The sequence below is a fragment of the Centruroides vittatus genome, unplaced genomic scaffold (assembly GCF_030686945.1).
Source record: "Centruroides vittatus isolate TY-2023 unplaced genomic scaffold, ASM3068694v2 contig_726, whole genome shotgun sequence".
Taxonomy (NCBI): domain Eukaryota; kingdom Metazoa; phylum Arthropoda; class Arachnida; order Scorpiones; family Buthidae; genus Centruroides; species Centruroides vittatus.
In genome coordinates, this window is record NW_027122463.1 from 980,257 (window position 1) to 992,372 (window position 12,116).

General features: G+C 25.8%; 1 protein-coding gene across 1 annotated transcript in view; it reads right to left on the reverse strand.

Annotated features, from left to right (window-relative positions):
• The window catches only part of LOC136980826 (E3 ubiquitin-protein ligase COP1-like), a 57,998-nt gene that overhangs the window by 10,873 nt on the left and 35,009 nt on the right, over positions 1–12,116 (reverse strand). Inside the window, exons 15-17 of the mRNA XM_067277021.1 lie at positions 11,390–11,498; positions 8,389–8,470; positions 7,787–7,903 (exon numbers count right to left, since the gene is read on the reverse strand). Of these exons, the coding sequence (XP_067133122.1) occupies positions 7,787–7,903; positions 8,389–8,470; positions 11,390–11,498 (308 nt within the window). The remainder of the gene's footprint in view (positions 1–7,786; positions 7,904–8,388; positions 8,471–11,389; positions 11,499–12,116) is intronic.

Consider the following 12,116-nt stretch of genomic DNA (forward strand, 5'->3'; position numbering starts at 1 on the left):
AGTTGCCCAAAAAAATGAATGTCCAAAGTCTAAGACTACCTGTACTAAGATTATACTTATTAACTTATAAAGAACATAACTTACATATATGATATTTTTTAACTAATCATTTCAGAAATTCATCATATTATTATTTCATATATTTAAATTAATAACTGGATAATTTAATTACTCATTTAACATATACTAGAAAAGTATAAATCCTTAAGATTTTAAACAACTGGATTTTTCTTTCTATTATTTCCAATTTTTAATTTTTTTTTTCAAATATCAACTTAAAAATTTCTATGACAATATTAAAAAAGCATTCAGCAATATATTCATTATCATTTAAATATCTGAAATCTGACAAATATAAGGATTTTTTCTATTGTGCATAAAATAATTTATTAACTTAAGCAATTTAAATCTGACATATTTAAATATTCTGTATAAAAATGACAAAAGTTAAATTCAGTTTATATGTAATGTTAGCAAGTAAGATGATTCTTCTTATTGTAAAATTTATTAAAATCATTTATACAGTACACAGTATTTTGCCAAATAAAAATATTGAATAGATTATTTACTGAAACAGAACAGCTCATCATGAAAAATAAGAAACTAGTACCAAGAGTATAATGTCCATCTTCTTCCTCTGCTACCAAAAAGTATGCAATAAATAAAAATATCCATATTGTTATAAAATATTTACTACATATAAATTAACTAAGATTCTGTAATATTTAAGCATATGAAAAAATTTAAATATGCAATATTCTATTCTTATATAAAAATACTTTTTAACTCTTCTGCTGTAAAACTGAAATATAATATTCATTTTATATGTAAACTATATCAAAACTGTATACTCATTTCTAACCAACAAAGAGATACCATAAACTTTGTTCGTAGTCTCTCTTTCATGGTTTGTAGTTCTCATAGTTCATTTATCATGGATTTTAACAAAACTTGTATATGTTAATTTACACAAAAAATACTTATACAAGTGCTTAAACATTTGTGGCAATAGGCCTTATTTAATGAGAAATTAAGTGCTGAAATTAAACATGTGATCTGATTTTCCCTAATGATGACAGCAAATGTTCTGCCCACATAGAAACATTCCTACTGCATTGTATATTTTTTTTGTCTATCTTGTGATGTTCATTTTTTCATCAAAAATTTATTTTAAAAATACAGAATGCAAATGAAATGTTACAGGAAGAAAGAAATGTGATATCCTAAGAAGACACAATTAAAATTCATTCGAGCATCTCCAGTTAACAGCCCTGCTTACACAAACATGATCAAATATGCCTGGTATGCAGGATTAACTGGCAAAAGATCTGAATTTGAAAATATTAGCCAGATTTGCTTCCCATTGACTATAAAAGTCAGATCTGCATATATGGAGAAATAACTTTTATACTATGTACCGGTACATTTTGCTGAAAATATACGTTTTTTACTTGTTTTTGTGATAACTACCATTCTACACAATGCAGCATTATTATTAACAACACTGTGTTAATAAATATATTCATATGACTATAATTATGATTCTCACAATTTTTAAAATTTTGACACTTATTTTCTCATTAAATGAGGCCCACTGGCTTGAAAACTGACACACATCTATTTACTTTTTTATGTACAGCACATTAACATATACAAGTTTCATTAAAATCTGTTGTATGAAGTTTGTGGTCCCTTGTAAGATTTTTTTTTTGAAATAATCATTGACAAAATATAAATTATTGAAACTTTTCTCACAATGTAAAATTAAAATTGCATTAAATGTAGTAATTAATGAACAGAATGGTCAATGAACCTGGAATTATAGAAGAAATTATTTTCAAACACAATACACAAATATATTTTCAAAGTCTAGTTCAACTCAACTTCCAAGCCCTTTGGTAAACTTCTGCAAAATACTATTTTTTGTGTTCAAGAGAGTCTACAAATATCAATATTTTGACAACTGAGAGTAAAAATCCTGATGATGGTATATTTATGTTCTATCAAATACATTAAAAAATTAGCATTTTATCTGCAAATGTATGTAAAAATTGAAGGGAGACATGTTGATCATAGTTTTTGAAAATATATTTCTATTATTTGAAAATAAATTTCTTCTATAACTCTAAATTTCTCACACACGCCATATATGGTGTAAACAATATAAAAATACACCTATCCCTCGATTTACACGGAAGATAGGTTCCTGAGAAAAACGTGTAAATCGAAAAGTATGCAAAAAATGCATAATTTCGTTGTTTATTAATTATGAATTTTTTTCAATTTTTTAAAGGTACATAAATCAAACAAAAATATTGAAAGGCAAAAAAAATATATTCTTTTATTAATTAAATACGAAGTACAAAAGAACAAAAAATAAAATCTGAAAGATTCATAAAAATGTAATGTAATTGTGTAATGTAATGTAATGTAAAAAATATAATTAAAAATAATGTAACCGTTTGTTACTTATGAATATGAAAAATTAAAATTTTCTGGTTTAAAACTATGTGCAATAAATGCAACTTCATGTGTATGGAGGAGTACCCTACATCGGTTTATCGGTTACTATTTGACAGATTGAAATAAAACTGTCACCTAGTATCCTAAATATCAACTATAACATATAATTAAGGTGGATTGGAATATAGATGTAGATTAGAGTTAAAAATTGTTCCTTTTGGTCATAGCCAGTTTATTTTCTACATTTATTTTTTAAACCGTGTAAAAGCGGAAACGTGTAAAAGAAGTACCGTGTAAAACGAGGGATAGGTGTATTCTTTTGTTAATAAAATAAAAAATTTACAATAATTGTTCATTTTATATTAAGGTTCTTGTTCAATTCTCTAAATGATAGTCTCACAAAAAATCTGTAGTTTTTAGGATATATGAATTTTACATTACACATTTTATTCAATGAAATATTCTCTGGCTGTAAAGTAGCAAAAGAGTTAATTATATTAATATGTAATACTCAAAAAAAATTTAACCAAACATAGAAAAATCATAATACAATAAAAAAATATTTGAAATCCAATGTCAACCCATTTTTGACATTAACTGATTACTAAATTATGTTCCAATTCAAAAAGAATTTTGAAGTTTTATTTTCAATATTTTTGATTAATTTCATGAGTAAGCAAATCATAATTGGAACAAACTTTTTGTGTAAATTCTAAAATATGTTAAAATTCACAACAAATGTAAGATTTCAGATATTTCATTGTATTATAATTAAGAATGATAGACAATTTACTAAATTTCAACTAATCTAAAACAATTGCTTTTAGTTTAATCACATTTTTATGTCAACTTACCAATAGAAAACAAATCACAAACTTTCATCTGATATTTTTTTTTGAATATCGCTTAAACTGTTTCTAGTTAATTTAATTACCAAGCTAACCAAAATGTATGAAACTGGTTCAAAGTTTTATTGTTTATTTAAAATTCATAATATTGGAATTACAAGAAAATTTTTTATCCAAAATTTTATCTTATGTAATTCTGTTTTTATATATTCATCTGACATGAATTGCAATAATGTTTATATCTCTCAGGTAATAAGAAATGTTTAAAATGTATTCTAAAATAGATTTAATTAAAATTAAGATAATCATAAATTATTAATTAACTTACTCTTTACTTTATTGAATATGTAAATTTATAAATGAAATTCATTTAAATATTTCATGTTTATTTGGAAGACCTGAATTTTTATCAAAACATTTATTTAAAAAAATTCAGGTTATAAAATAAATGTTACAAACTAATTCTATTATTTCCTAAGTTTTCAATTATATTTCAATATAATCTAAGTATATCCAGTTTCAGTTATACATAGCAAATGTTTATTGCTGTGTATATTAGCATTACCTAGATCAGTGTTTCCCAATCTTTTTGGATTAGCAATATACCTTTAAATAGAAGCTCCAAAGAGCTGGTATGCCAGCATATGCATTGTCACATGAAACTTTTGTGATGAGAGTGAACTGATGCTGCAAATTTTGCAATAATTAGAATTTTAATGAATACCTCCTCCTCTCTTCAGACTGCCAGTAGTAAAAAGATGAAAAATAAACAAAAGTGTAAAAAACACATTTGAAATTCTGAAAAAAGATTTAATATTTCTGTGGCACATCCGAGACACAAGTGTGTCACAGCACACAGGCTGAAATCCGCTGACCCAGAACAATCTGTCATGAATAATTCATTTATTCTTAAAAATGGTCTAATGGTATAATATCTAAAACAATCCTATTTTTTCTGTACATTCAGTATTAATTTACCATTATTATAAGTTTTGCTTTTGTAATTTCACTCAACTCAATCATTTAATTTAAAAATTACAATTATTCAACGATTGTAATGACAACAAAACAATACTCATACAACAACACCTAATTGCAAACTAGCCCTTAGTTCAATTATCTTAAAAAAAAAAAAAAAATGAAATAAAATTAAATTAACATTTTAAACTAGTATGAAATATTTAGCTGGTCAATCAACTGGGCGACAGAAACTTAAAAATTTTTGCAAGCTTAGCAAGCCTACAATTTGGTGAATAGTTTAATTAATTATTTTTTTGTAAATACTGGTAGAATATATATAAATATAGTTAAGATTTATGAGGTAAGTTACAAGTTATTTCCAACTTCGGAAAAGGAAATGTTTTAGAACAACAGTGTAATATTGTTAACTATTTTATGTCAGAAGCAGTTAACAAAGCACAAAGAAAAGCAGTTTCTCAAAAACAAATTCTTTCAAAGAACTTTTATACTTTTTTGTTTTATGTATATTTGTTAATTTTGGAGGTAGTTATCAACCATCTTTTGAGACTTTTCTATTTACTTGTAGAAAGAAATAAAGTATGTAATATATATATAAATATGTTTGTTAATTACAAAATCATTCTTTTAACTTGTTTAACTCATTTCTTAAAATTTGTTAAACAAATATCAAGCAATGGGATCGGTTATTGTATATTTAAAAAACAATAATCTTTAAAAAATTGTAAAATTTCTTAAAAATAAACGAGTTTCTAAAATTAACTCTTTTCTATCCGACTTCGAAAGAGCTAAGAACTGAGATGGACACCGTGGAAATTAATAAATACTTCTTACTTTATTATTCACCATCCATGCGTTATCATTCAAAATATCCAAATGCATTTCGCAAATTTCTTTGCCTCTTCAAATGCATTTCGCAAATTTCTTTGCCTACTTCAAGTGGCAAAGAAATTTGCGAAATGCATTTGGATATTTTGAATGATAACGCATGGATGGTGAATAATAAAGTAAGAAGTATTTATTAATTTCCACGGTGTCCATCTCAGTTCTTAGCTCTTTCGAAGTTGGATAGAAAAGAGTTAATTTTAGAAACTCGTTTATTTTTAAGAAATTTTACAATTTTTTAAAGATTATTGTTTTTTAAATCATTTCTTAAAAATTACTATTTAAATTTACCAGGTAGCAGATCAATAGAAAAGAATGACGACTTTTATAAAGAAAACAAAAATTCTGTATTTTGTCTATTATTGATTTCTTATTTTGTCGCCCAGATGTCTGGCACCCAGTTAGTGGTAATCCAGTTGATCATTGCCCAGTCGATGGTGTTCCAGTGAAAAATGCCGATTCTTAATAGATTTGTATTTTTACCTGTTTTTCATTATATAAAGAATCTTAGATAGTTTTTTTTGGTATTAAACAGCCTGTGTAATGCCTTTTGGCAAGATGTGCAATGTAACTAATGGAATTGAACAGTTTTGCAGGTAGTTTGTTGAGATAAAGCAAGATGATGTTGGAGAGCATTTTGGACTGAAATGTTATCTGAAAATTGGTGTTGGAGAGTAAATACAACTAACTGTCTGAAAATTTCACAAAAATCCAATAATTAGGATCACTTTGGATAAAATAAATATTAAAATTCTAGTCAAGGAAGATGAAAGTAACATAAATTAGTGTTTGAAGACCATGAAACACTTTTACCTGGAGAAAATTTGTGTTAAGAACTTCAAGTTGGAGACATTAAATCCCTTGAGACTGAGTGATTCGTTTTCTTCGAGTTACAGACATTTGAGTTAGAGAAGTTTCACAGTGTAAAAATTACTTTTTTTGACATTGAAATGTTTGCATGGATCATTGGAAAATATTTACTTACAATTTGTTACTTTCATTAGTTTTGTAATTGTTTATCAAAAACTTAAAAATGAAATTTATACATGACACATTGAAAAAGGAAAAAAAATATTGAATTTTAACCCCCAATGCTGTAAAAACCCTTGTTACAAAAGCAATATGTTTCAATTGCTGTAGTGGTGTTCATTTGTCCCAATTAAACACCACTATGCTATCACCCACTGATAATTGATATTCAGTGACCTGTATTTAAAGTTTAAAACTAACTTTTAACTTTGACTATCTCATGTATTCCAAAATTTGCAGGTAAAAGCAGTTACCAATTTATCCAAGCTTGAATGTTTCTTGGTAAGATACAGCTTAGTTTTAACTTTACAGAATTATAATCCTACTTACTAAAATGATTTTGAACAGTAATCTGAGAAATAAATATTTTTGAATGCATTATCCACTCATTTTCTGATTTTACCATATTTCCTTTATTATTTCTTTGAAAACTGAGTTACATACTCTGCCACAAAAATTTATATATTCTGTCATATTGATATTTTTCCTGTTGTTCATTTCAACATTTTACACCTATTCCATCTTGAAATACCCGAGTATTCTTAATAATCTTAACTTTTCATTAAAATTTATGTTTTCTTCAATAAATGTAATTACTCTCACTTTTAAATTGTGTAATAGTTGTTTTACTTTTGCCATAATTTCTACTTCAATGTCTATATATAGGCAGGATTAATGAATATCATGTTTTGTAAAATATTAAATTTGTAGAAATTAATCTCTTTGCATAATTCAAAACTTCTCTTCTTTAGATGTTTAAAAAATAAAACAACATAAATTTGTAAGTTAAAATAATCTGTACAGTTTAATGAGAAATATAACATGCTTTTCATGTAGACAAATATTAAATGCAGAGTAATTTCTGTTCACATTTTTTGTTATATTTCAAACTTATCTGAATATTTGTGATGATTCTGAACTTTTTGTAAAAGCTTGCATAAACTAATTAACTACTATAAAATAAAAGTTAAATATTGAGCAAAACAAAAGCACAACCAATAAAACTAATTTTCTAATCAATCTTAGCTAAGTTTGAACTTCTAATAATTAGAAAATCACTTCTTGTATACCAAATTTAAATCTTCTGTTTACTTTAATATTTACATTTGAACTTCGTAATGCATTAATTCACTTCTTTATTTCATTTGATAAATAAAACTTAGTATTATTACACTTGTTTAATATATTTCATTTTCTAAATTATAAATTATTTAACATTATAATGTCAATGTTAAGAATAGTCTAAATTTAAAAAAAGAGGAAAGTAATCACATGAAAAAATTTCAATAAGACAAATTTTCCTTTAGGAACTAATTTATGCCAACGACTGTTCATGTACTGCTCTACTACATTAGATTTACTGTTGATAAGTGTTGATAATTTCCAAGCTGCAATTTTAGATCATAAACCAACTGTTACTAAAATTTGCCACATTTTCTTTATAATATTTATGCATTTTAACATATATTCATGGTAAAGTATTTTCAATTTTACTAAATATTTGTTCAAATTTTGGTATATAAATAGATAAATAGAAATTATAATTTTTAAAAATTAATTATATCTTTTAATATAACTATCACCTGCTGATCCAAAGGTCAAATGATATCTACTATCTGGATTAAACTTCACACAACAAACATTAGCTTTTGCTTCTAGACTGGTTATGGAATGTTCCATTGATGTGGACCATAATTTTACTAAAAAACAATCATAAATACCAGAAATTAAGTATTTTATATAATGATGCCATTTTTAATCATAATTTAAAATAATTTAAATAAAAAGTTAAATTAAGACATTACATTCTATAAAAAGATTTTAAAGTTAAGAAAATCTGTTATAACATTTAGTAAATTTAATTATAACAAAGGAAATCCATTGCTTAAAGTTCGAAATTAATCTATATAAAAAACTTAGTAGTGAATGATTTGTAAACAAAGAAAAAATTTTACATTAAATTTATTTTATGCATTAGTAAAGAATGCTTAACAATCAACTATAAAAGCTGAAATTTATGAATCCATGCAATAAATTGAAAAATGAAAATTATAGAATATTCTTTATTTATTTCAGTATTTATTTATTTGTAATGTGTGAAGTGAAATGATAAGTAATTTACATCATCTCATATAAAGAAATTCAATGTTAGATTTTAAGGTTAAATTTGTTTTTAAACAGTTACCTCGAGCATCATCTGATCCGGAAGCTATTAATTTTGTATCAACTCTATTAAAGTCAACACTCCAACACCTTTTTTCATGTTCCTGAAAAGTAATTAAGATTTAAAAATTAAAACATTTCATTATATATACAAGTAAACTTAATTTAAAAAAATATATACAATGGAACCTCACTTAACGAGTATTTTGCATAATGAGCAAAACAAAATGGACTCACTTAACGAGCAATGTTTTGCATAACGAGTGACAAGGAGAGGGAAACTCCCGATTGTGAGCATGCTCCATCAGTCTGTTTAGCACTTGTTCCACTAGCATCTTAGTGTCACTTGTGATCAAACATTTTTCCAAACTTGTGTTCACACATAACGTATAAACATAACAACCATCACCCATTATATAATAAACACGCCAAATGATATGCCAAATTCTTGGGCTATGTAAAGGCTATAATTAAATATTAGGAATTAATTAATTTGACTAGAGGCAGGCAGTTATGCTTTCATCTTGTATTAAAAATTAATTATTAAATTTAATATGAGATGAAAGCATAACTGCCTACCTCTAGTCAAATTAATTAATTTCTAATATTTAATTATAACATTTACATAGCCAAAAAATTTCACATATTGTTTGGTTGTTTGAGAGAGACTTTTTTTTTTGTTTTCTGCAAATCAAATTTGCATTACACGTTGGTTAATTCTGCACTAGAAGAAAAGATGAGGATGATGATTCACGCTCCTTAACAATGTATATTGCATAATTTTCTTTGAATACACACTATACATAAAATATTTGAGTATTTTTTCAGCATGGAATGCATTGTTGAATTTTACATTAATTTCTATGAGAAATATTGTTTCGCTTAACGAGTGTTTCATGTTACGAGTAAGATCCTGGAACGAATTATGCTCATTAAGCAAGGTTCCACTGTACATATAACAAACATCCCCTTTTTTCAAGCAATTTTAATACTGCTGAAAAGGTTATACCTTCAAAATTTGTGGTTAAATGGATAAAAACAAGTGAACACTAGTAATGGCTGCAGGTTCATGTCTCAAAAACAGACTGATTGCATGGAATTTTTCAGATTTTCTTTGTATGTCTAACTCCTTAAACAGGAGCCATTTCTGAAAGAAAATCCTCCCAGGAGGTATCTTTCCTTGGAAGATCATCCACATATGTTACTGTACCCTATCAAGCCAACCAAACCTTCAAATGATACATCAATCCTATCAAATATAATGTAATTGGTAGCATCATACACGACATTATTTTATTGTAGATCATAAAATTTAAAACAACAAATCAATAAACTATTAATTACTACTATTACATATAATGGTAGTAATTAATATTTCAGCCTATAAAGGAAACAATTATTCTGGGTAATACAAAACTAGTATTGTACAATAAATACAAAGGACCATCTGAGATTATGTATAAACACTGAGTATGATGCAAACACAAATCTGTTCCAGACATCTTGAGATAATGAATTCCCAAATGTACACACTATCTGCTAGTTTAACATTTCTAAACTAAATGATCTATAAATAGTGTAATGCAAATCATTCCTTTTAAAGCTGATATATAAATTGCAGCTAGTGAGTGAATATACTTAGATTTGGAGATGCTCATTCAGTTCATTTCAACATGGCAATGTTAAAGAACAAATTTCAAATAAGTGTTAATTGTGAAGTTATAGTCAAACAAGTTGATTACCATTGAAAACAAGTTGATTAACATGCTGATAATTACAAAGATTAAGTAAATAATTAGAGTATTAAAAAATTACTAGAGAAGCTAGATCACAAAATAATTAATACAATTAGAATTTTCAATAGCAGAACAAGATAGTAGTTTTTGGAACTTGAATTAACTTGTTAATAGTAACACGAGCTCATAAGAATTGCATCTGATAAATATTTGAATAACTAGCACAAGTTCTTGGAAACAAGAACTTTTTGCAATAGTTCTCAATTCTTGGATTTGAATATTATCTTTTGTTTGAATCACTTTGGATTAACTTGCATTAGTCTAATAATTTAATATTAATTTTTGCTATAGTATCTAGTCAAATCCATTTAATGTCACACACCAGTTATTAACACAAAAATTTTTATCCCTGGCCAATTCTTGTAAGTAAACAATGGACTTTTCTCCAATGAATGCCACTCTATCTATTAGCACAAATTAGTTAATGTCAAGATATTTGTATGCATAGTGAATTTAAGTAATCTATTTAATATCACAAAGTTTACTGATGGCACTGATAATACTTTGCCAAGCTATAAACAGCTTGTCAAAGTATTATCAGTGTCATCTATTGACATTTTTTAAAATTATTAATAATTTTTAAAGTTATAACTTAAAACCACTAAAAATACCTGTTTATGAAACCTAAGTATGGTTTTCTTATCAAAAATATGGTTTATGGGAACATTGTAGCAGTTTTCAGCTTCAGAGTTAGCAACATAGCTTACGCATGCAACTCAGTGATAGTTCTTCTAGATCTGCACCCAAAGGAGTCCGAGTCAAAAATTAAAAATATTTAACATGGCAAATATAGGACATGTACAGAAGGCCTACATATAATGGTGCAGTTAAAGCCTTTTCATCAAACAGAGCTTGTATTGGGCTCTTCTTAATGTCATCATATTCTGAGAGTCCCGCAGATGTGATATTAAATGGGTTTGACTGTATGAATAAATCACTTTTACATACTATATAAAAGTGATTTTAATACAAAAAAATAAATGTAACTACATGAACTATATCTAGTGTAATTTAAAGATTAAAAGAAAATATTAAAATCTGTTCAAAATGGAAATTTTCCAAAACAGAAAAATAATTCAGTACCAAGTGATTACAGATTTCACTGTTTTTGAACATAATATATCAAGTAAAATCCAATATTCAAAGACAAATTATACAATAGTTACAATCTTTATACATGAAATATTTTAAACTATAAACAATTTCAGCATAGTTATAATTCATTACCTGAAACAGCCTAACTCTTTGACCTGTAAATGCATCCCACACTGTTACTGTTCCCTCATAATCACTGCTTGCTAACATTCCTTTATGGTATGAACTCCAACTAATACAACTTAAAAAAAATTAAAAAGAATTGCATTTTAATAATGTGTTTAGTAAATTCAAATTATATTACTTATATTTATGTTTATATTACTTAAATATTATCCAAGTAATAAATATATTTTATATAAAATGATAACTTGTGTGTAAGTAGTGTGTGTTGGTTTATTGTCATTACAATAAATACATTGAAAATATAAGAACATTCTATAAATTAATTGTGATGAAAGCTTTGCTAGTATTATGCTATTTTTATATCAGACATGATTAGCAAATCTATATTTATAGAATAATAAGCACATGTTTCAAATAAATTATTTTTAAATATTTACTTAATTGACTTTGCAAACTAATACTAATTTAATTTATTCTATTAAAACAATAACATAATTTAGATACAAAAACAAATCATAGACAATTAAAAATAAACAATGCAAAACTTGCTTAACCTGAACTATAAGGCAGCAACAACAAAACTGATGTCAAGTAATTCAGATGCGTTTACTGTTTTCTCTTTTAAAATATTTATTTTTGCATAGCATTAGCTGATGGTTAAAAACCAATGATTTAATTCAAATCTTGTTTAGATTATTTTAAAACTAACTTTACTTAAAAACAAAATTTTTAA